The sequence below is a fragment of the Cryptomeria japonica genome, chromosome 3 (assembly GCF_030272615.1).
Source record: "Cryptomeria japonica chromosome 3, Sugi_1.0, whole genome shotgun sequence".
Taxonomy (NCBI): domain Eukaryota; kingdom Viridiplantae; phylum Streptophyta; class Pinopsida; order Cupressales; family Cupressaceae; genus Cryptomeria; species Cryptomeria japonica.
The window spans coordinates 456,877,648-456,904,674 of NC_081407.1; the positions used below are offsets into that span (position 1 = coordinate 456,877,648).

At 35.5% G+C, this 27,027-nt stretch overlaps 1 protein-coding gene across 1 annotated transcript; it reads right to left on the bottom strand.

Annotated features, from left to right (window-relative positions):
• Positions 1 to 21,504: 21,504 nt before the first annotated feature.
• Positions 21,505 to 25,459, bottom strand: LOC131064455 (peroxidase 3). Its single transcript, XM_058001846.2, has 4 exons — positions 24,990 to 25,459; positions 23,791 to 23,979; positions 23,013 to 23,178; positions 21,505 to 22,096 (listed from the first exon to the last, which is right to left on the bottom strand). The coding sequence occupies exons 1-4, from the start codon at positions 25,200 to 25,202 to the stop codon at positions 21,681 to 21,683; spliced, it is 984 nt and encodes a 327-aa protein (XP_057857829.2). The 5' UTR covers positions 25,203 to 25,459; the 3' UTR covers positions 21,505 to 21,680.
• Between the last annotated feature and the right edge of the window lie 1,568 nt (positions 25,460 to 27,027).

Genomic DNA, 27,027 nt, shown 5'->3' on the forward strand with positions numbered 1-27,027 from the left:
TTGGGAAAATATGAGTTGTGTTGGTAGGACGGTTTACTAGTAGGCCCACGTTATCTTTGATTCCCTCATTTCTAGTTAGCACATCATCACTAGGATAAACCAGGAATTGTGTTCCATTTTGGCTTAAAGGAATTGTTTGTTTGTTGAGATTTGGGCAAGGTGTTAGCCTCCTCTAATGGTTCAATAACTAAGCCCTTAAAGCTATGACTCAGAGATTACAAATCTTTACTAAGCAACTATTAGACTCATTATGAAGGTTCATTTAACTTATCAACCTAGGGATGTGAACTTTAAATGGGTCAACACAGTATGTGCACTAAGACTCGATTATGACCATCATAACTTAAACAAAGAACAATACTGGAATTGAAATAATATAAATAATTAATAAAGGAAATTGAAATTAAGTTGATAACTAACCTGAACACGTGAATCTTAAACTAACACAAAGTAAATAAATGAAATTCCAAGCAAACAGGTAGGAAACTACTTTGCCTGCTTTAGCTGCAGGAACAGGCACAGAGCAGAGTTCCATGGCTGCAAGAACAGTCCACTGCTAGAATGGTGCAATTACTAAATGAAAAAGAACTTCTAAACTAACTAAACAGAGTTCTCACCAAGTGGGCCCCCTTGAGTGAGACTTCCAAGATTAACACAAGTGTTGGAAACTAAGAATATTGTCTTATTCATCAAAACAGGAATATACAAAATGTGACAACATGTTCTTAAACTGTATTTTAGAGCTAAAAGTAAACTTACAACATTAAAGATCAATCCCTTTCAAGAGATCATCTGAGCATTATTTATAGAAAGAAAATCTACTAAATAATCCTAACTAACTGGTCGACCAGCTCCATAACATAAGGAGGGCGCCATTTATTGAAATCATGAAAAGAGGAAAGGAAAGATCATGCACACACTTAGCCAAGTCAAATAAGACTCCCTCAACAGATACATAGCAGACCATGCCCCTAAATCGACTCATTGATTGTACATAATTAATAAAGAAGGTAGTTGCAACATTAAGTAGAGAAGGCTCCACTACGTTGATCACTTATTGACCTCTTCAACAACCGGCCAGCTGGTAAGAGTCCTACTCCTTGTTGCAAGCTTCTTCATAACACCACTTTCTTGGTACAGATCTGCAAAACTCATTTGCACATACAAACAATCCACATTTCCCAAATCATTTGAAAAACAACATCCTTTTCAACACATGAACATTTAATAGATAATTAAATAGCATATGCATTAATATTATGAATTGTTTCAAGGTCAAACTTAAGCCCAAAAGATAACCGTTTCTAAGGGAATAACACAGTAAATAGTGTCATCACAATATCAAAATCTAAAGTATCATAATAGACATCATAATAAATCCTTAGAAAATAGGATCATAAACTTGTCTCATCATTCCCCCCAACCTAAGGTCTTGTTGGTCCTCTAGCAACATTGTTCCTTAGCCTAGTCAGGGTTCTCATATCACCGACTGCCAACTGTCCTACAACATGTTCTGCACCCTCTAAATCAAGATCCCAGTAAAATCCATGCCTATGTCCCAATCTATTCCACCTTGGCCTTTCTTCTGGTATATCATACCGATAGTACCTGTAGTCTGGCACTGGCCACAACAAGATGGGTGGTTGGAATATCAATAGGAACTAGTAATATTTTTGTTTTCTGCTAAGCTGTATATATCTAGGACATCTCCTTTGTACTACAACATAATTATGTAGTGAATGTGGCTCGGCTTGCCTTAACTAACCAGTCAAGCTATTGCATCTTTGTGAGAGGTGTCATGTTACTGTTCTTTCGGTAGTGTCCTCCATTTGTTCGTATTCTTTATAGGATTCTTCCTGTAGAGGCAACACTTTGTCCTTAAGCTCTGGAACGTACATAGCTCAGTGCCAATCATAAAACATTGCTTCAGGATTATGACATTCAGCCCTAAGAGGCAAGGGTTCTTGTAATTCCTTTTCTCTATAAGCTCTGTACTGCTCATCCCAACTGATTTCATTCTGAATACAAGACATAAATTCCCTCAAATGGATATCTCCAATATACAATAGTGGGTTCCATTGGTGGTCATTTGGGACAACATAATTATGTAGGTATAATTCACAAAGTAGGTTCTTATTTTCTGTTGGGGATTCTTGGTAGGCCTGAAAGAATTCCTTAGGGGTTTTGATGGAAGGATTCAATCCTAAAATTACTCTAGAAAGATGAAATTTTAAATATCTCTCTTTTAAATGCAATTTATAAACCCTTGGAGGGGTTCTGCATTCCATTAATTGTGGCACTAATTCTACCACATCATCCACTTGTTTCTTTAATTTAACAATCTCCTCAGCTTTCTCTCTAATTTCATTATCCTTTTTCTCTATTTGTTTATGCAATCTTAGGTTTTATTTATCCCTCTTTTCTATTTCATCCAACAATTTCATCACTACACTATGCCATGAAGATACAGGGGGTCTATGAATACCTACCAAAAAATTTCTAACATCATGTTCCAATGGCAATATTGGTGGTTGCTCAAATTCCTGCTGAAGGGGTTCATTCTACTCTTGATGTGGTATTTCTCCTCCTCCTACCTATTCACAATGAGGGAAATATGATCTAGCCTTTTCTCTACATGTCCCTCAAATGCATGTTCTTCAAATGTACTCTTCCCTTCATCATGTATTTCTTCCTCAGAGGCTATTTCCTCTTTTCTAGATGTTGTCTCTAGCCTAGGGATTTTTCTTAGCATTTCACCAACATCCTGCGCAACTAGCTTTGTCTTAGTTGCAGGGGTTTCCCTAGTTTCAGTTGCTGTAGGAGAAACAATGTCTCCTATTTTCTGTTTGACAGGGATAGGGCTAGGTTTTTCCATATCAGAAGTTTCATCCCTAACCTTTTCTTCCCCATTTTCTTCTTTCTTTCATTGTTCCTTTGCTTTCCTAGTTGCTGCCCTAGTTCAATGTAGAGTTTGAAATGAAATATCATAATGACTTGAAGAAGGGATTCCTTCTTCTTTTGATTCAGAAGAATCAACCACTATGGTCGTGGTTGTAGGAGGGTTTGATCTAGGTCTCACACTAGAGGTAGAAGCCTCAAGAGTAGTTGCATAAACCTTTCTTCTTTTATTAGACCTGTGAGACTGATTCCTCTGTTCCACATTTTTCAGGTCTAAACTAATCCACATTTTCAAATTCCTCCCATGTCATACTAGAGACTTCTCATAAAGATTTCTCAACTAGCAATTTAATCAAACAGTGGTGGGACATAGAGTTGGTCCTACTTTTTTGAGTTTCAACCGCCATGATTTCTAGCAACCTGTAGAGAATGTTGGGTACATTCATTCTCCTCCCATGCCTTAGATGGATTAAGAGTTTGAAATGAATGGAGTGCAGATAAGACTGGCAACCCTCACAGGTAATTTATTTGCAAATGTGCACAACTGCATGCATCCACTTTTCTGGCAACAACATTCTTCTTGTCCCCTATTTATCGACAACAAGTGGTGGATAACTAGGTTCAGTAAATTCTTCCCTTGTTGATCTTGCGTCTTGAGATGCAAGGTATGGTTCCCCATCAGTGGGCAACCCTGTAACTTTTGCAATTATTTCTTCTATTACCACCATGTCCAATCCTTTGACCACTGCTTTGCCATTTTCAAAAGTCTATGCAAATTCTATAGCAATGTCTTCATTAAAGCTCTACAACTTCAAGAAATAGTCTAGCCAACTATAATTTTGAAATTCTGCTAGACAAAAAGCATCCTGTAGGATCACATCATGAACAACCGGTTCATTTCTAATTAACTGACCACCCATTTTCCTGCAATCACTTTCTAAAACATTCCCCTGTTCTATCTTCACTGAAAGAGTCAAATTTTCTAATTCTAATTCTACACAAATTTAGTTTTTAGATTCTTCTAACCCTACAACTTACCCTTTTTGGTTTGAAGTTTTTTAATTAAGACAGACTAAGACATAGAAAAAATCATTAATAAAAATATTAGAAAGGTTTTCAAGAAAAATGACGGTGCTTGTGACCTCTCAAGTGTCAAATCTTTGGGTCAAATCAACTAAAGGACATGTATTTTCCTCCCTCCAACCTAAAGTAAGGCATGTGTCCACACAGAATGGAGTGACATAGGAAATATATGCTATGTAAATATCATAATTAATGAACATGATGAAAAGTAATATCATTTAAGATAATTATGGAAAAAGTAATTGTTTGCACATACCTGTTAAATTGTATTCGCATGTCTCGGATTATGGCGTGCTCAGTACCTATTAATCAATCAGTTAATTAATAAATGAAATATGAGGTAGAGTGTGATGATGGAGAGATGGATGGAAAATAAATAATTATGAAGTGAAGGTGGATGTACAGAATGAGCAGAGAACTTGATTTCCATTGAAGTGGAAATCTTTATTATTATGTTATGCATATGTGTTTTAGGCAGAAGGATGGACACGTGGTCCAATTCCTTTGGCTGCATGAGAGGTGGTGAATCACTGCATGAATTCCGCTTTTGAAGCTGGCTTGTGATATAACCACAAGCAATGACTATTGACTAGCAATTTAAATCTAACAGGGTCAATTGTGGTTAGTTGAACAAATCCATTTGAAAATACTTGTACTGCCTCATATGGCCCTCGCCATTTGGTTTGTAATTTGCTAGCGCCTTCCTAATATTGAGAGTCATAAAGAAGAGCTCAGTCACCTGGTTGGAACTGCTTTTCTTTAATGTATTTATCGTGTCATTTTATTTGTTGAGCTTGCACAACTTCAGTGTGATGAAGGGCTACCTTACTCATTTCGTCTAAGTTATTGAGCTACATGATCCTTTATGTTTGTGTTGTTGATAGATTTATTTGTAGTTTCACTGCAGTCCTTAACGTTTTATGCTAAAACTCAATTGGCATCATGGTTGTTTTACTATATAATAGTTCAAATGGTGTGAAACCAATGGTTGTTTTCAATGTGGTTCTATAGGCCCATATAGCTTTCAACAATCTATTGGCTTAATCTTTCCTATAAATGGCCACTGTTTTTGTTAGAATTTCTTCAATTTCTCGATTTTTCATCTCAGCTCGCCCATTTGCTTGAGGATGGTAAGGAGTAGATTTCCAATGCCTAATGTTGTATTCATTAACTAGTGCTCTAATAAGGGTTGATGTGAATTGAACTCCTTGATTTGTCACTATTTCCCTTGGTACTCCATATCTTGTGAAGATTTCTTCATAAAGGAACTTTGCAACCTTATTAACCCTTGCATGTGTCATTGCCTTAGCTTCAATCCATTTTGTCACATAGTCAGTACATACTAGGATATAGGACTTGCCATTTGATGGTGGGTCAATTGGACCTATAAAATCGAAGCCCCATTTATCAAATGGTGTAATTACAACTTGAGGGTAGAGGGGCATCTCATCTGATTTTGTTGGTCGTCCCATCCTTTGACATCTATCACACTTCCTAGTGTACTTGCTTGCATATTTATGAAGTGTGGGCCAATAATAACCTGTGTTGAGAATTTTTATTGTTGTCCTTTTGGTAGCGAAATGTCCTCCACAAGGTTCATCATGACATGTATGCAATATGTCATAGGTTTCATCTTCTCTGACACATCTTCTCCTCACATGATCTTGGCCAGTATAGAACACAAATCCTTCAATCTATGAGAAAGGAAAAGTTTTCTCAATGATAATTCGTCTATCTTTAGGAGAGAAGTGAGGAGGCACCTTTCCTGCAACCAAATAGTTGGCTATGTCTGTATGCCAAGGTGTATGCACATTGATGGAAAACAAGCGCTAATTAGGAAAAGTGTTATCAATTACCTGAGTATCTTCTAATGTAGTCAATCTAGACAAGAAATCTACTACTATATTAGCTTTGCTAGGCTTGTCAACTATGGTTATATCAAATTCTTGCATCAACAGTAACCATCTTGCCAGTCTTCATGTGATCAATGGCTTATTCATAAGATATTTGATTGCTGCATGATCAATATGGACAAAGATCTAATATCCTATTATATAATGCTTGAATTTGTTGAGGGCATATTTGACTGCTAACATTTCTTTCTTTGTGACTATGTAATTAAATTCAGCTCCTTCCAGGTTCTTACTGACAAAATAGATTGCATGTTCAATTGATGCCTCCTTTTGGCCCAAAACTTCTCCTATTGCATAGTCAGATGCATCTGTATGAATGTGGAATGCAATTTCCCAATTAAGACCTCTGAGCACAGGTGATTGTGTTAAGGCTTATTTTAGATTTGAGAATGCTTTTGCACAATTTTCTATCCAATTAAATTATGCATCCTTAGTCAAAGGGCTATAAAGCGGCGTTGCCATTTTGCTGAAGTCCCTTATGAGTCTCCTGTAATACCCTACATGTCCGAAAAAAATTCTTACATCCTTTTGGTTTACAGGTGTAGGAAGACTAGAAATGACTGCAGTCTTGTCTAGATCTACTTGTATTCCTTTTTGAGAGATGTAGTGGCCAAGGACCACTCCTTGTTGCATCATCATGAAACACTTTTCACTATTCAAAGACATATTATGATCTTCACATATTTTCAACACTCTTTCTAGTCTTTGTAATGCTTCAACAAAGTTAGTGCCATAAGTTGTAAAATCGTCCATATAAATCTCCATACACTCATGTGAAATGTTTGAAAGTATACTTATCACTACTCTTTGGAAAGTTGCAAGTTTATTGCAGAGACCAAATGGAAGCACTGAATAAGTATAAGTTCCCCATGGTCAAGTGAAAGTTGTCTTCTCCTGATCTTTTGGTGCAATCTGTATTTGATTGTAGCCACTGAAACCATCTAGGAAACAAAAGTATTATTTTCTTCATAGTGAATCCAATACTTGATCTATAAAAAGAAAGTAGTAAATGATCCTTCTTAGTTGCTGCATTAAGCTTTTTGTAATCTACACAAACTCTCCATTTGCCATTCTTTTTGGGAACTATCACTAGAGGGGATACCCATTGGCTATCAAAGATTGGATATATAAATCTTGCATCTAGTAGTTTCTGAAGCTCGCCTTTCACTATTTCCCTCAATGCAGGATTGATTCTTCTTTGTGGCACCCTTATTGGCGCACAATAATCTTTGATATAGATCCCATGAGTGCACAATTTAGGATCAAGACCCTTTATGTCATGGTAACTCCAATAAAATGCCTGCTTATGCTTTTTTAACATGTTTGTCAAGGACAACTGTTGCTCTTGACTAAGATGATTGCAAAATAACAAGTTGCATTGGCAATAGAAGGTGGACGAGATCTTTAAGGATCTAAATAATAAATGCATTACTATAGATGGCAACGACTACACAACCCTTAAATATCTTTAAAGATATTTTCCAACATTAGCAATGGTTAACTAACAGTTATGATGTATGTTGCAGTTTTTTGAATGGTGCAATGTAAGGGTTGCGTAGCCGTTGCCTCTCTCTCTCTCTCTCTCTCTCTCTCTCTCTCTCTCTCTCTCTCTATATATATATATATATATATATATATATATATATATATATATATATATATATATATATACATACTGAAAACAACAGAGAAGATATAAAAATAAAAAATAAAATAACAGAATATACAAAACAAAATATATATACATATGAGTATAAAAAAGATAAATGAAAAGATGAATAAATATAATATAATAAAGTAGTATAAACCGATCAATAAAGATTTTATGTTCTCTTTTTTATTTTATATTCTCTTAAAATATTTTATTTTATTTTTTGTGATATAAGATTTTAATGAGAGGATATATTTTTAAGCATAATTGAAGTTTAATATTATACATTAGCCTAAAACTACACATTTGATGTTGATTTGAAGGCCTTAGTAACCTTCGATAAACTAGAAACTAATGATAAGAAGGCGACTACTCTAAAGGGATATAATTCAATTAATTTAAAATATTTAAATTGATTTTTATTTAATTATATATTTATTAAATCAATTTTAAATATTTAGATTAATTTTTGTTAATTTATATATTTATTAAATTATTTTAAAAAATAAACTTTAAAATCCACCTTAACAAATTAAATATAAATGATTTTAGGGGATGTTATGACATCTATATGAATTGTTAACTCCCCAAATAAAACTCTTAAAACATATTAAAAAAATATATTAACTATGTGAATTCTATTTTAAGTTAACCCTTTGAATTATATTCAACAAGACCGTAAATACATGTCCATGTACCTAGTTAGTTGGACCTTTTTTTTATATTGAAATTATGAAGAAAAAATTACAACAAGTTAGTTGGACTTTTAATTCAATTGTTTTTCACGAGATAAACATCTTTTTTTTAATATTTATAATCAATGATAATCAATGTACAAATAATTAATGAAACAAACTGGAATTTTGTTTTATATTAAATATAGAGGAAGAAACGTTACATAAAAATATCGCAGTATTAAATTTATTTCCATTTTTTAACAAAATATTGAAATAACATAGCTCATAGAAAAAAAAAAACGTAGTCATAGACATTACGATCCTTATTGGATGCTATCACTTGCAGCCAATCCCTGACATTATGTTTTTTCAAATACTTCTTTGTCAAGCACTTTAAATATCTTTTAGAAAGGCCATCTCAGAAGTGACACTGAGTTTGTTCTTTGACTTTAGAGAAGAAATTAGAATAGACCTGCTATTTTTTTATGGTGAAAATTAAATCTTATATCCACACAAAGTAATAACTATTTAAGTTATTTCAAAACATAATGATTATGCTAAGCATCCTACCATGGCATGATGGTAGCAACAAATAATAAAATGAAATAGAAAGTGTTTTTATATCCATAAGAGGCAAACTGAAACGAACCGAAATTTGCAAAATTATCATTAATATATATGTTTCACAAATTTACAATTTTTACATGTCGGAGTCCCTCAAAAACTTTAAAGCCAAAATGAGTAAGGTTATGAGGAAATAGCCAAAAAAACAAAACTACTAGGGGGTCGGGGCTAGGGCACAAGCAGTGGACACATTCATGGTTTACCTAAAAATCTTGTCCTCCCTCTATGTAGAATTCTTCAAACATTATAAGTTGTGAGAATTCTTTAAGCCATCTGTAGTCTGGAAAGTCATCCAGGAGAAACCATTTCCAAAGAAAGTCCCTACCAATCCACGCCCATTTTCTATGACACATCAACTGCTCTGCATTTAGGTTCAAAAGAAAAGGTTGCCCGGTCATTGTTTGGTCAGGGAGGAGAAGCTTGGTTAATTCATTCGCCCAAGGGATCCCCACCTCTACTTCTGCTAAGACGACAATAGTAACGTCATCTCCAAGGAAGTCTTCTTTAAACACCTTCCTTAACAACAACAACATATCCACCTTGTCTCCTCTAAGGTCCAGAAGAGACACCAAGAACCGAGACGTAATGTCCATGTTTTTTATTAAGTAAAAGCAAGTTTTAAAGGGACCAGAAACCCTATACAAGACAGGTTTTAGAAGGACCTGCAACCTGAACCGAAAGATAAACTTGAAAGACCACTCAAAGAAATAGAACACAAGAGAGAATTGGCCTAGCCAATCAAAAGAAGGGGAACAACATTAACCTCCACCCAAAAACCAACAAGCTGCCAAAACCCAGCAGCCCTACCCTAACTAGGAAAGATCAAGAATTTGACCTACCCTTATGGGATCGAAGGGTCATATCAAAAGAAGACTGGGACAATTTAGATTTTTTACTTTTAACAGTAATCCATTCCTCCTCAACCCTAGTAGCAACCTTTTGCCAAGAGGAAGGGTCTAGAATAGAGGACCTCCCATCATCAGGAGGAACAGAGCCAACATCCACAGAGGGAGAGACAACAGAAGATCCAACAACAATCTAAGATGTGGGAGGGTCATCCATTGAATCATTTTTCTCACTCGGGGTGCCACTGCATGCATTCACACATTCTTGAGGCACATCAACACCAGAAACAGGAGGCGTACCCTCAATCTGAGGAACCTGTGCCACCACCTGGGAGAAGCTTTTCTTTTTAACAAAATAATGTTCAGAGGATGCACCTTTCCACCAGGAAGCAAATCTTTTTTTTTTTAATCTGTTTCACACCGTGCAGCAACATGTCCAGTCTAGAAGCACTTTTGACATCTAAATGGGATACCTTCAAAGTCGAGTGGTTGGACCCAAGATCCCAAGGAAGATTCAATCTCTAACTCAGCTAGAAGCCCTTTAGAGACATGAATGTTAACCAAAATACGAGCATAAGTAGAATGATAAATTTGGTAGGATTCCTTATCAATTATTAGGAATTCACCTAAAGCCTCCCCCACTTCCTCTAGCAGAGAATCTGTCCAAAGATGAAGGGGAAGGTTGGGGAGCCTAACCCAAATAGGAATCTCATTAAATGAATCAGTAGATGGATTAAAGCTTGAGAACCAAGGTTTAACCATCAAAACATATTTGTCCTCCCGGCTGAAAGGATTAATCCCTAAGATTTTCGATCTATCCTCTGCAAATTCAAATTTAGCAATGAAAAAACCCTTGGCTGAGGGAAAAATGTTAACTGAACCTTTTATGATCGGTTCCCAGCTTTGGGAGATCCAAGTATGCAGCTGAGGAAGGCTTGGCCAAAAACCCCGAAACCTACAAATTAGACCATAATGTCCATGTTAACAAGGTATCTATTTTTCATTTTGCAAAAAGTCTCTGCCCAACACCATCCTCACTGCCTCATTAGTGAACATCCCAACCTTCTTACAGATTGATTGGAGGGTTGGGTCTCTAACAGAGCCCAAAAAGGCTCTCTGGTCCTCTGTAGACATGGTTCTCAAGCGGATAGGAGTGTCCATCTTGAGAAATCAAAATACCAAATTATACAGCCTGAGCCTATAGACCTAAACTAGAGGTAGAATTTAACTACCGTGAGCTCCAACGGTTTATCTACCAAACTAGGCTAATTGAAGATGAAAGAAACATAGATCTTCTATAAATAGCTGAAGCTCTTGATTGTAATAATTCCTTCTCTAACCGTATTAATTCTTTTAATTTTTTAAAAATCTTTCATATATCTCTACATATCTTTCCCATAATTGCACTAGTGTGCGAAATTGGAAACAACTCTAAACCAATACCAAATACCATATTGGAAGTCATGTTGAAGTCATGGGAGCAAAGTGGATTGCATTTAGTGATAAGACATATATTAAATGACCAACATTATCGACCGTGACATTTGATACATGTCTATTGAATCCAATTCCATTCCGGGCACTTTCTGGAGAACTACGTTCTCTTCAGAAATTTGGGCCAAAATAAAACTTAAGTCATTGATCTACGATCATCAAACGGTTTAAAATCATTGATGGATTTTAGGTACGTGTGAAGTGTCAATGAGGTCGCGCTTATTGATACATCGTGCAGAATCCAGACTCAATGTGCTGTGATGTGATGTGCCTTGTCTATTAATGGCAATGAATTCATGAAATCACCAATAAAATATATATTTTTTCATAAATAACGAAACATTAGCCAAACAAATTAAATAATTTTCAAACGGTGGATAAAAATCGCCGATACACTTAATTAATTTTTCCTAGTTTGAATTTTTTTTTTGCCATCAATATGAAAATCCCCCCCCCCCCCCAACAAAAAAAAAACGCCCGATTCACCAGGGTTTTACACTTTTGCCTGGGGGGTGCTTTCTTAAAGTTATCCCTAGTGCTTTCATATTATATATCCTGATTTTCTTTTTCTTTAGAGGATCTTAAGGTCATTGATGCTTGTATTTTGATGATGTCATTTTCTTCCTCTTCACCCCTATCCATTCTTGTTCTATTTTGAGGGGGAAGTGTAATTCATTACTATTATCCATCTTCATAGTTTCACTGATGTTGTTGGTTGCTGGAAGGATTGATAATAAATTTGAAGTCTCGATAATGTTGTGATGTGAATCTAGATTGTTCAAAGAGAGAGGAGAAGCCTCCAAGTGAGCATCTTTTGGTTTCTTATTAGGCACAATCTCTTGAAACTAGTCTTGCACGTCAATTGACGAGGGCAAGCATAAATTTGGATCCATTCTTAGAAGTGCAGAGGAAGAAGCAATAGCTTTCTACTTGTAGCGTCCTAAAATTGCGACACTTGCAATTTCGACTGCATTTCGGTCTTCACGATGGCGACGCAACACGCAACCTGAATGGAGACCCCGAAACTTGCTCACGACACTGAAAACTGCATTTTCAAGCACCCTGGCTTGAACCTCCTTTGCACCCTGCTGTCCCGGGAGGTGGGACCAGAGCGCCCAGCGCCCTGGTCCCTGGGTCCTATTTTGGGCCCAGTCTCCTAAGGGGTCTCGAGTCTTTTTGTTTGCAATTTGGAAATTAACTTTCCTGGTCGGCCTAAGGTCGGGAAAATCAGTCTTTTAACCCTAATTGACAAGTATATAAACTACATTTTCCTCTCTCATTAGGAGAGATGGAAAGAGGCAAAAAGCAAGATTCAAACATTCAAGCATTCAAGCATTCAAGCATTCAAGCATTCAAGCATTCCTTCTAAGTCTCCATTCAAGGCTAAGTGTTGCATTCAAGACAAGGATTCAACCATTGAAGAGGAGATCACTTATTACCTACTACTACAACATACAACATACAACATCTATACCTTCACACATAAGGATACAAACATCCTTACAACAAGGTATTAGTACTTGTTTTACATTACAGACATTTACATTTACAGCACTTGCTCATTTCTTGGTTAATTCCAAAATCGGGGTTTGACCTAAAGGAAAACCCCTAATCCCTAACCCCCCAATCGTCTTCGCTTTTCTGTGTGTAGGTTGCAGGTACGCGGCTGAAATTGAAGATCTGGAATCCTTGTGCAGAGACGAACAGATCCCCCTTCGTTTCGCGGATTTTTCGGAGGACCGTGGCGCTCGGGCGCCACCGTCCCGACAACTTTTGCTCAAATTTGCAGGACAACGCCGTATCGACATTTTACTGCTAATTCCAGGTCCGCAGCTTCATCCTATATCCCTATCTCAGTTTATAAGCGAATATTTGTCACTTTCTATGCATGCTTAGCTTAATTCTTCTATGCACATTCTTTACAAAAGAGGGTAGCCTTGCTCTCACAACCCTTGAAACACATTTAGCATCCAATCTTGCATTGCGTGGGATTGGATCTTGTGGGTTTCAACCCCTCTTTTGAATGTAAAGTCTCTCCCCTAAGTGAAAACCATCAACCCTAGTGAATCTCCCTTCTCTCTCCTTGGAGTTGGAAGAGGGGAGGGCAGCTAGGGTTCGATCGCGATTTTCCGCTTTACATTTTGGTGAACCCGACGTGAACATCCTTTCTGATTTTTCATGCCTAGATCTGAAAATTGGATTCCTTGATTACATTTCCATGTTTGATCTTTTGCAAAATTTTAGAGGTTAATTGCATAAAAACCCTAAATTTTCTTTTTAGTAATTAAGCTTGTGAAATGTCTAAATGTTGATGCTTGTTTCAGATCTGCCCTTCTATTACAAATTGTCAATTCATATTTGTGCTTTAATTTTGAAAATTAAGTGGCTAAGTGTCAAAACCCTAATTTTTGAAACCCTCTTGATTCAACCTTTGTCCGACAATTTCACTGATCAAAACATCTCCAAATCAGCTGTAACTTTGGATTCCGCAATAAAATCACAATATCTTTCATCCCTGAAAATTTGGAAAAAAGTTGCGAGGACCATGTGCACTTCGAGCGCCATCGTCCCCGACATTTTTTCCGAAATTTCGGGAGCGAGATCTTACTGTATTTTCCTGCTAAAATCCAGAATTTTGGCTGATTTTATCAATTTTAACACCTTCAAAATTACAGTCAAAGTTGGTCTTGTGATTGCTTGGATTAAGGCTTCTAAACATTCAAAAATCATCGAAATTGAAATTTTGTGTCAAAATTGTGTTCTTACTGTCCTAAATCTGAAAAGTGTGTTTGCATTCATTCGAAATTTCAGTGCTTTATTCAAATTCTTACAATTTGTGACTTTTGAAATTAAGTGCTTAATTACAACAACTTTAATTTCCACTTTCAAAATTGAATTTTGCGTGAAATTGAGTCAATTTTCAAATTTCAAAATTTGCATTGCTCTTGACATTCCCTCTAAAATCATAAAATTCAAAATTTCAGTTTCCCTCTCTTTTTCAAAATTCAAATTTTGCATTTTTCGACAATCTTGGTAGGGTTCAATTTCGAGATTGCAACTTTAGTTTGGCCTATCTACAGATCGTAAAATCACTCAATTTTTTCAGATTAGCTCTAAAATCATCATAACTTTTATCCCTGCGAATTTCGAAAAAAGTTGCTGGGACCGTGTGCACTCCGAAGCGCCACGGTCCCTGACATTTTTTCTGAAATTTCGGGAGATTGTCCTGATTGTATTTAACAGCTTAAATCTGGAAGATTGGCTGATTTTACTAAAAATTGCTACCTCTAAATTCAAAACTTTCTCTCTCTCTCTAGTGCATGAGTTTTACAACAATAAGCCCTACTTACACTATTCCCGTTAGACGAAGCCGTAGAATTAAGTCTTTCCGAGGTTTAATTACTGAGGAGATGGAACCTAATTTGAATAGCCTTTTTAACGAGGACATGGGTAATTTCTCTAATCCTCCTAATGATGAAGAAGCTCTCCATGAGGTTTCTGAAGAACAACTTTCGAAATTGGATAACCAATTTGACGATTTTCGACAATGGATGTCTCAAGAATACCCTGATAGTCAAGCTCTTCCTTTAATTGAGGGTCTAAAACATATGCTTCAAAGTGATAAGAATGGAATTGATATTTTGCGTGGTATTGCACACATTGTGGATTCGAATGTGATGCCTATGAAGAGTTGTGCTGAAAATTTGGGTTATACACAACCTCCTACTCAAGTCAATCATTCTATTCCTTTGATGACTTCTATTGCTAGCATACCTACCTTTACATCAAACATAATGGCTACTTCTACACAAGACATTCCTCCTGTGATCACCAGTCATGGGGGCAATCCCTCTTCTTCAATTAACCCTCTTCCTTCATTCAATCCAACTTCTTCATTCATTCCTTCAATGAGTGTTCCTATTACATCTCCACAAATGAACATGACGCAAGGGGGCAATTCATTTAACCATTCCATTCCTCCTTGTAGAGTTTCTCCTGTCCAATCATCTCCTATGACTAATTATCATAGAGTCCCACCACCTTACTCTTTACCTTCTTTCAATAACATAACACCTCCATCTCAATCTAACACATCTAATATGAATTCTTCGACTGAAGCGACCATTAACAATCTTGCACAAACTGTCTCCTCTTTACAGCAACAAATTGCCTCTATGAATCAATCTAAGTTTAGTGTGCCCACATTTGATGTTGCGAGCCCACTTTCTCTTGACATTGTTCGAGCTATCCCTCCTAAACATGTTGAAATCCCGCATTTGGAGCTTTATAATGGTAAAGGTGATCCTCTAACACATGTTAAGACTTTTCAAACAATATGTACTGATTTTGCTTATGACCAAAGGTTGCTTGCAAAACTGTTCACTAGAACATTAAGAGACAAAGCCCTACAATGGTATTGCTCGTTGCCTTCTTATTCTATTACTTCTTTCGAACAACTTGCAAATGCTTTCATTCAACAATTTCAAAACAATATAAGTCCTAAAGTTACTTTGATTGATTTAATGCATTGCAAACAAGGTGTTAAAGAAAAAGTGACTGATTTCATTGGTAGATATAAGCATTTGTATGCTCAAATTTCTTTTCCAGTGCCTGACAATGATATTCAAAGAATCTTTATTTCTAATTTACAAAAAGATATTCGAGACAAACTCCTGTTTTCTGAGTTTACTTCTTTCCAACAGTTGTGTGCAACTCTTCACAATTATCAACTGACTGTGAGTCAAATGGAACAATCACATCCTATGGCTCCGAGTGATAAGGGTGATAGCAGTCAACAACCATTTGGGAAGTTTAAACGGAACAGAGAGTTCATTAAGTTCAATGAAAACATCACCAACAACAATGTGAATGCAGCATCAGGTGTGCCTCCTATTTCTAAGTTTTTCAAGAAAGAAAGAAAGTTTACTCCTTTGAACGAATCATTGCATAGTATTATGAATAAGTTATTGGAACAAAATGTGCTTACTCTCCCTCCTATAAAGCAAATAGATCCTGCAAAGATTAATTCACCCTATTTTGATAACAAATCTTTTTGTCAATTTCATCGTCAGCCTGGGCATGATACTAAAAAATGTTTTTCTTTAAAGGGTAAAATTCAAGATTTGATTGATAATAATACTATCTCTGTTTCTGGAGTGAATGATAAAGGCAATACATCTGTAGCTCCTCCTAATCAAAACCTTCAAATTTTCACTGATCCATTACCTTCTCATACCTCTAATGCAATTGAGGCTAATGATTCCTCTCTCTCATCTGATGGTCTTGTGTCTATGACTCCGAATGTGATTAACTTTGTAGAACAGCAAGAAAACCCTAAAGAACCTTCCATCACATTTGATTCCAGTGAAACCATTAGGGCACCTGATGGTCCTTTATACATAGTTGCAAAAGTCAAGAATACACCTTGCCGTGGAGTGCTTATTGATCCTTCGTGCATGATTAATGTTATTACTGAAGAATTTCTTTTTACTTTGCAATTGAATCAAGTGATCTATGACAAAACAGATGTGGTTGTGAAATTATTTGATGCATTTTCTTCTCCTGCAATTGGTTCTATTACATTGCCTATTGAGGTCCATAACAAATCTCTTGATGTGAACTTTGCTATTATTCCATCTTCCGAACAATTTCGTGTGAAGCTAGGCTATCCTTGGCTATCTTCCATGAAAGCTATTGCTTCTCCTATTCACAAGTGTTTGAAATTTCCCCATAATGGTGAAGTTGTTACTGTCAATCATAGTCTCTTTAAACCAGCTGAAAGAACTTCTAGCGTTCCTATTGATTACTTTTGGCCTAAACAATTCCAATCTCTTCCTCCGCGAAGTGATCATCTTTTCAAATCTTATCAAAAGTGGAAAACAGATATGATCCTATCTCTAAGTGAACCTAGAACACCAAAACTTGACATTCCTATCATTCTTGAGAAGGAAGTTCTTCCTTTGAGAGATAAAACTAATGTCTTTCCTCAAGAAGATTCCCAACCCATCCCCATGGATGTGACTATGTCTATGCCTAATAAACTTCCTAAAAGCAGACCTATACCTCCTCGTCATGATGGACTTGGTCTTCTTCCTAAACCAAATATTCCTCCTTTGTATGGAGCAGTCCCTCCTCCTTCTTTTTATAGAGAGAAGAGACCTTCTTCTTCTCCTATTATCCAGCCTAAGAGACCACAACCTAAACACCCAAGTGATAAGGATGAGAACATTCCTCCTCCTCAATCTTCTTCACTTCCTACTAAGACTAGACGAAATCGTTCTGCACGTGAATGCCGATGAAAGCATCGTCTTAGAGCTCAAGCAGCTGCTTCTCAAACTTTGCAATCTCCAAAAACACCTTCAACAAGCATTATTCCATTTTCTCCTCAGCCGGAAATGGAGCCTAAATCTCCAAAACATAAGATGCATGATGGTCTTGATCCTGTGCGAATTAAAGACCCTATTTTTATAAATCTTGATGATGCTATAGATGAAAATGTTATTCATGATGAAAATGTTACTCCTCTTGCTTCTGATAGTGAATATGAACTTGTTGATATTGATAACCATTTATCTAATGAATTTTCTAAAGCACTTATCCTAGCTCCTAGACAAGAACAACGTGGCTTGGAACATGAACATAGCCCTTGTTTGGATCTTGTGATAGCTCCATCTGCTGTGTTGGATGTTCCTCCTCTAGCGTATTCCTTGCCTTCCCGAAACATTGATCAGCAAGATCGGGGGGTAGATGACGTGCTAGACTAGTTACATTAGCATGGCAAATTCTCTACTCCTCTCTTTTGTTACTTCCTCTATGTGTTATTCTCATTCTTCTATTTGTTGTCCTTAGTGTTGTCTACTTGAGGACGATGCAAAGCATTGAGATCTCTCGATCTCTCTCATGTTGACTCAAAAGACACATGTGTTCCCTTCTTCTAGGTGACCTTCCTTGATTGGGGAATGAAGAACAATTATGCATACATACATATGATATACATGAATTATCATACAGCATACTGACCCCGAGGAAAGCGAAGTCACCTCGTGCTTTGTGTTTTGTGTCTATTATCCTTGGGCTTATCTCACACTTGGGGGCTAAATCCTTGCGATAACGTGCTCCTTTTCCCTTCTCATTCTTATTTGTATCACTACCTTAAAGCAATCACCCCCGGTGAGGCGTGTGCGATCGCTTTAACGTAGGGGGGCATACATCCCGTCCATATCTTTTCAAGATACTTGAAAATTTCTTGGCAAATTTAACCTTGCCTTGAAAATTTTTGATATCTTTCTTGCATGACTCATAGTGAGGGAACCTTACTACTGACAGTCATGGTTCTCCCTCGTGATCTTCCCTTTTACTTTGTCAATCGAAGTCGTAAGATCCTTAGTCCACTGGGGGCTTGGTGTATCTTGCCTCCTTGACGTGGTGAAAGTCTTTCAATGTTGTTTCCTTGTACTTTACCGGAAGTATGAACATACATACTCCCGCTAAAGTGGGGGCTAAATGTAGCATCCTAAAATTGCGACACTTGCAATTTCGACTGCATTTCGGTCTTCACGATGGCGACGCAACATGCAACCTGAATGGAGACCCCGAAACTTGCTCACGACACTGAAAACTGCATTTTCAAGCACCCTGGCCTGAACCTCCTTTGCACCTTGCTGTCCCGGGAGGTGGGACCAGAGCGCCCAGCGCCCTGGTCCTTCAGGACCAGGGCGACCAGCGCCCTGGTCCCCAGGACCATGGCGCCCAGCGCCCTGGTCCCTGGGTCCTATTTTGGGCCCGGTCTCCTAAGGGGTCTCGGGTCTTTTTGTTTGCAATTTGGAAATTAACTTTCCTGGTCGGCCTAAGGTCGGGAAAATCAGTCTTTTAACCCTAATTGACAAGTATATAAACTACATTTTCCTCTCTCATTAGGAGAGATGGAAAGAGGCAAAAAGCAAGATTCAAATATTCAAGCATTCAAGCATTCAAGCATTCCTTCTAAGTCTCCATTCAAGGCTAAGTGTTGCATTCAAGACAAGGATTCAACCATTGAAGAGGAGATCACTTATTACCTACTACTACAACATACAACATACAACATCTATACCTTCGCACATAAGGATACAAACATCCTTACAACAAGGTATTAGTACTTGTTTTACATTACAGACATTTACATTTACAGCACTTGCTCATTTCTTGGTTAATTCCAAAACCGGGGTTTGACCTAAAGGCAAACCCCTAATCCCTAACCCCCCAATCGTCTTCGCTTTTCTGTGTGTAGGTTGCAGGTACGCGGCTGAAATTGAAGATCTGGAATCCTTGTGCAGAGACGAACAGATCCCCCTTCGTTTCGCGGATTTTTCGGAGGACCGTGGCGCTCGGGCGCCACCGTCCCGACAACTTTTGCTCAAATTTGCAGGACAGCGCCGTATCGACATTTTACTGCTAATTCCAGGTCCGCAGCTTCATCCTATATCCCTATCTCAGTTTATAAGCGAATATTTGTCACTTTCTATGCATGCTTAGCTTAATTCTTCTATGCACATTCTTTACAAAAGAGGGTAGCCTTGCTCTCACAACCCTTGAAACACATTTAGCATCCAATCTTGCATTGCGTGGGATTGGATCTTGTGGGTTTCAACCCCTCTTTTGAATGTAAAGTCTCTCCCCTAAGTGAAAACCATCAACCCTAGTGAATCTCCCTTCTCTCTCCTTGGAGTTGGAAGAGGGGAGAGCAACTAGGGTTCGATCGCGATTTTCCGCTTTACACTACTCATAAGGAGAGATAACATAGTGACAAGAATATAAAAACTTTAATTTTTCTCATCCTTACCCCATTCCGATTTGCAATTATAATACATATGTCATTACTATTCACTTACTGTGTCTATCATCCCATCCATATCCATGCACTCATTCCCCACCTTGAGCTATATACTTCATGTCCTAGATCATTTGTACCAGTCATCCCTCGTGCCACAAAAAAATGATCCTTAAAAATTAAAAAGCTCTCACCTTTCTCACTCGATGTTATGAGGTGACTTGGTAAGTGTTTACACAATCTATTGCTATGTCTTGGTATTCAAAAGCATTCAATGTGCAATTCATTCATAGAGAGAATTTAAGAGCATAAGTTTGAATCATCTAGCAACAATTTGACTTGGAACACTAAAAAAGCCCATAATCATCTAGAACATATGTATGTGTGAGAATGTTGTTTTCAATATTTATATAAAACTCTAAAGTTGGTCATTTCAAGGGGGTTGACTTAGGAGAGCAAAAACCTTGTGCTTTAACAATCTCCACCAAGGTATTTTTCATTACCATCAATTCTTACACATCAACAAATAGTAGAAAAAGGGTGAATTATGCTGCAAAAGTGTATAACCAACCAATTCAAATATGCATAGAAGGTCACGTCAATAACCTCCAAAATTGATCTTGTGGCTCATACGAGTAATCTACTAAAATTAGGAGCAACCCAATTTAAGTTTCATCATTTGTTACCAACGTCTATGTAAAAAAAAAGTGATTTGAATTACAATTTAGAAGATAACTGAAATAATAGATTGCTATCTATTAACTACTAAAATAAAGAAAGTATTCTATTTTTATTATTTATTTTCAAGATTATATTGCATGATCTATTGTAACTATACATTAAATTTATTTCACCGAAAGGCGTATTAATACTCACATAATGGATTGATAGATATGCGTGATTAAAAACCCCTTATGATTTAAATTGGCACCCGCCATATTGTTTGACACCCGTCAAAACTACAATTAGTTTTACTATTACTTAAATACAAATAATTTAAATAACTTTAAATAACCTATATTAAAATAAATGCATGAAAAAGCAATTTTTTTTTTTTTTTCTCCTCTCAACTACCATTCACTTGAGTTTAACTATTAATCAATTCTATTAATCTCCATCATACTAATAGTTAACTTCATCAAAATAATATAATAATAATACTCATAATATAAAGTATGATAATATAATAATAATAATTAGTTTTAATAGATTTTTTTTGCTTTGGTGAAGAGTTCAATAGAAATATAAAAATATTAAAATATAGCAATATTTTAATAATAATATAATATTGATTACAATATCATATTAATATAATAATAAACTAATATTAATTTATTATAATAATATAATTATTTTTTAAATGAAATAATAAACAAATATAATATTTTCGCGTACTTTACCTATATTTCTCCTCTATTATTAAAAACTTAACAGTAACTAGCAAACCAGAAGCATTAACAGTAACTTGTTAATTGAAACAAAAAGCATCCTCTAACTGGTGAAAACAGGGCAAGCAGAAAGAAATCAACAGAGCACGGCTTATGATTACAAGAGTCGCTCCTGAGACATTTAAGTCTCAATCCCTGAGACAAAATGATTTTTTGAACATCCCACAAGCAACCATGACAAATCTTTATTACAAGCAGTACAAAATTGAAGAACAAATCCAAATGGGTAGGAAAGATTTTAGTTCACTAAAGAGCACTGTCGTCGGATCTCTCCTGCACTGCCAGTCAGCACACCAATCTGTCCCATCTTTTCCATAGATTTTGCAAACTCGGTGAAAAACTCATTCTTGGATTTCAGAAGTTGATTTTCAATATATGATTTGGAAGCAGAGTCTGTAAGCAGTGCAGCATCTGATTGGAAAAGCCCTCTTCTTTGCTTCACCCTTTGGTAGTAACTGAGGTCAAATGTTCTGAAGCTCCCTGGATCCATTTCAATTATGGTTGTATTGTCAGAAGGGGTCTTGCACTTGTTCTTCTTTAGGTTGGCTACATACTTCTTGTCCATGGAAGGATCACTATCTCCCTTGCCACTGAAGTTGTAAAGGCGGTTGCTGAAAGGAGGGCCACAGTGGGCAATTCCAATAGTATGGGTACCTGTGTTTGTGGTTCATATGAAATAGAATATATTTATTAATGTGATTTAAGTTGAGCTATCTAAACAAATCAAAATTTAAAACGTTTTTCAATAAGACCCATTTATTAATGTGATTTAAGTTGAGTTACCTAGAAAGAAATCAAAACTTAGCATTTTTCAATAAGACCTATCTATTACTGTGATTTAAGTTGAACTATCTAAACAAATCAAAATTTAGAATATGTTTTTTAAATCTATATGACCATCTAAACAACACACACTAAGTTTCCAATTGTTTAGGTGGTTCATATGAAATCACATTCTCTTTTCCGATAGAACCCATCTATTAATGCGAATTAATTTGACCTATTTAAATAAATCAAAACTTAGAATGTGTTGTTTAAATTGATATGACCATCTAAACAAAATACTCTAAGTTTCCACTTGTTTAGGTGATTCATATGAAATCACAATCTTTTTCAATAGGACCCATCTATTAATGTGATTTAAATTGAGCTATCTAAACAATCAAAACTTAAAATGTGTTGTTTAAATTGATAGAGTCATCTAAACAAAATACTCTAAGTTTCCACTTGTTTAGGTGGTTCATATGAAATCACACTCTTTTTCAATAGAACCCACTTATTAATGTGATTTAAATTGAGCTATCTAAACAATCAAAACTTACAATGTGTTTTTTAAAATTGACATGATAGTCTAAACAACACACTTTACTTTCCCACTTGTGTAGGTAGTTCACATGAAATCACATTTTCTTTTTAAATAGGTCCCACCTATTAATGCAATTTAAACTTAACAACTTAAATAAATCAACTTAGAATGTGTTGTTTAAACAAACATTTTATTGTTGACATTGATAATGTAGACTATTAACAATATTAATTAATGAGTTTGGTGAGAGAGAAATTTTTTAACCTGATAGAAGAACGAGGTCCTTGTTATTGAGGCCCTTGCTGGCAAAGGAAGTACTCAGCTGGGAGAAGTTGAATGTAGGAGATGGAATATTTGCCAAAACTTCAGAGGAATTTGATATGCGCCCATCTCTACGTCCAGTTGGAACATTCCAGTATGGTTCTCCATGCTTTCATAAACACAACTTTATTGAGTGAGCTTAAGCTTAAAAAATTTATCTAACTTAATAATGTTCATTTTATTATTTCTATCCAAATTTATTTAAACTAGGAATCCTTTAATAATGGAAGCACTGATTATTTTTAATTTTAATTTATCATAAAATGTTTAATATATTGAATTTGATTGCTTAAATTATTGAGTTTTTATAATGGAGATTCAAGTTTAAATTTCACAATTCTAGAACTGTGAGAGCTTTCCCATCAACATAAAAAAAAAAAGGGTCATAATTATTAATAATTTAAATAAGACGTTGGTATTCTGTCCATTCAAACTGATGATGTTATGTCATCTAGATGCTAAAAAAAATAGTTTAATACCAAAAAAAAATAAAATCAATAGTATTAGTAATTTAAAGAAAGCTAGAATTATAAAAATTTCAAATCTACAGACTCCAAAAACATAATGGAATATTATAAAGACCCATCTCAATTGCAGTAGTTTTTATGACAATTTCAGAGAGACTAATGTTTGGAAGAAAATTTAAAATATACAGTCCTCAATCAATGCATTAAGATAAAACTAAAAGATGAGAAATGCAAGGAAGATATGATATTCTTACTGCAATCAAATGAGCATCTCGTGCAATCAATGCGAGAATGTCAGCACATGAAACAACTCCAGGACACTGCTTTTCTATTGCAGCCTTTGCTTTGTCTATCAAGCTGAATCCCCTCAATGTCTGGTTCGGTATTGCATCCTTTTCAGCAGTGCCATTACTCGAATTCAACAGCACAGACCCATCACATCCCTGTTGTATAATTAATAAACAAGAGCTGGTTTATTTCATTTTCCATTCAGCATACAAGTGATAAAGAATGAATTAGAGACATGATATTTTCATAGCGCTCTTTGTGCAAGAACATGTTTCTGGTATACTGTGCGTGTCCAGTATCTTTTTACATCAATGTTTTTTATCATATTTTATGATCAGTTATAATCACATTCCATGATCTATTATCATCTTCTTCTTGACAATGGATCACACTCGACATTTCAGATTACATTCTATTATCTATTATTATCTTCTTCTTGATGATGGATCACACTCTATGATCTATTATCATCTTCTTCTTGACAATGCATCACGCTCAAAATTTCAATCACGCTCTGTGATCTATCATCAAGAAGAAGATATAATAGATCATAGAGTGTGATCTGAAATGTTAATATGAATTGTTTTATACCATACTCAATGTTTCAGATCACACTCTATGATCTATTATAATCTTCTTCTCGACGATGGATCACACTCAATGTTTTGGATCACACTCTATGATCTATTATCATCTTCCTCTTGACAATGGATCACACTCGGTTTTTCACGTCACACTCTGATCTATTATCATTTTATTCTTGACAATGGTTCACATTCAATGTTTTGGATTACACTTTATGATCTATTATCACCTTCTTCTTCACAATAGATCACACTAAATGAACTTCTTATCCCACTCTATGATCTATTATCATCTTCTTCTTGACAATGGATCACACTCGTTGATTCGACTCACTTTATGATCTTTAGTATCGTCTTCTTAACGATGGATCGCACTCAATTTTTTGACTCACATTCTGTGATCTATCATCTAGAAGAAGATAACAATACATCATAGAGTGTGATCTAATGCTAGCGCTTTACCCAAAAAAAAAAAAGATCATAGAATGTGATCTGAAATATTAATATAAAAAAAATAATATGTAATTTAAATGAAAAGCACACTCATACATTAAAAAAAATAAATTATTATAAATACCAACCCGAACAAAGCAGTCATGGAAATGCATCCTGATAAGAGCAGCCGCCAGTTCTGGAGCCAAGGATATGTGCTTTTTGGCAACATCTAGTACAATCTCTTCAGCTTTTGGGCAGGTTGTGCTGTAGAAACCCAGCTTCAGTCCTTGTCCAGTACTTGGGCCCAAAATACATATGATAGCAATCAAACCAACCATCACACTACTCTTGTTCTCCATGTTTAAGGATCCCCACAGGCTAAGATTGCAGTAGCAGTGAGATGGGTACTGCTTAAACTGAAACTCCTGATTTATGTAAGAAAACAATCTAGGTCTAGAGCATGAAAAAGGGGTCCTAGAGCCACCGATTTATGGCCCATGGTGGTCACTGAAGGCAAACAAGGAGAGCCAGGACTTGTACCAACTTTGTCCTCTGAAAATATGGAATGATATTGATGTTACAGTAACTCTGGCTCTGCAAAGGCATGAATAACTAAGAGGTGATGATAATTGAAACAAGACAATGCAATTCAAGCTTTAATAACTAACAAACTTGCCAGCCCAATTCATACCCATTTTACCTAATGATTGTTCTCTCTCACCTAAGCATAAATCATGGCTCTTAAATAATCTCGTTTGCCTGGACATAAACTTGAGAAAGATAAATAAAGTTCAAACTAAATTTCTTTGGATCTTCTTCCACCACTGAGTTGTTAAACTATTCTGTCCTTTTCAATGACTCTATAGGCAGGAGACCTGAACCAATACCTTGAATCTAGCCAGCCATACAATCGATGTATTTGGGTCCTAACTCATTAAACATCTTAATGTTATAATAATAGATATTCTGTATTTTTTAAAGTTGTGTTTTGATCTCCTTAATTGTTTCTTTTGAGATAAGGTTTTTAGGGCTATAAATTATATATAGTTTAAAATTATAGGTAACATCAATTTGATTTATTTTATTGATTTGGGATTGTTTTTGGTCTGTGGAGATGAAGTATTAGCAGTAAATATTTGAGTTTTTATTGATAGATATTATTTTAAAAAAAAATTTATATATAATTTTGTAATATTTCTTAATTAATATATTTATATTTTTGTAAAAAATAAAATTAAAAAATGTACAAGTTGAGTACAATAAATTAATTGAAACAAATTGATTATGATAACAAAATTAGTGATGTGTTGAAGTATAATATAGAGTTATTCATTGTTTTTATCATAACTTTTTAATTATAGATCAACATTATTTAAAATTGTTCACATTAAAGTATAATAAATAAGTCTAAATTTTGTTATTCTTAAAACATTAGAGAGGGACACACTTATTTGTAATTCTATCTTAACTAAAATAATTCTATTGTGTTACATTGTTTCAATAGTAATGGAGAGAGAATAAATAGAGATAGTGGACATTGATATAGACATGATAATTGATTGTTGAACTTGAAATTACTATTAATAGATAGAAGCTTTAACATGATCATACAAAATATTGTCTTAGATAGAATTTTTTGGTTGTGTTACATTGATTTAATGGTGATTAAGGAGAGAGAATAGATAGGGGTAGTAGACATTTATATAGATATAATAGTCATTAACTAAGTTGAAATTATGTGTGTGTGTGTGTGAAATTTGTCATCCTATTTTTATTAGATGCTCTCCATGATCTTTGATTGTGTGATGATAAAGATAATGCCCTTAAAAAGACATCCCATAAATATAACTACGGCCTTTTAAATCTTGAGGCCATTATTTAACATAAACATGTGAGAAAATTGATTAAATCTAGAATGACCCTTTGAAGAACATAAACATGTGTGTGAAGTGGTGCAGAATAAATGGAGATTAGGGAAGAAGATGTTTGAATCATAGAATGACATGGTTGAGAATTAATCCACCCTCAAAAGCCAAGGCAATCATGGTTGAGATGATATATCTAACAATTGGAGGAAATGAATGTGTGGAATGAACAATAGCCTTATCTCCCTTATGTTTCCATAGAAAATGTTTTGTCCTTTAAGGTAATAGAGGAAAAAGAAATAAATGCAATACATAAGGC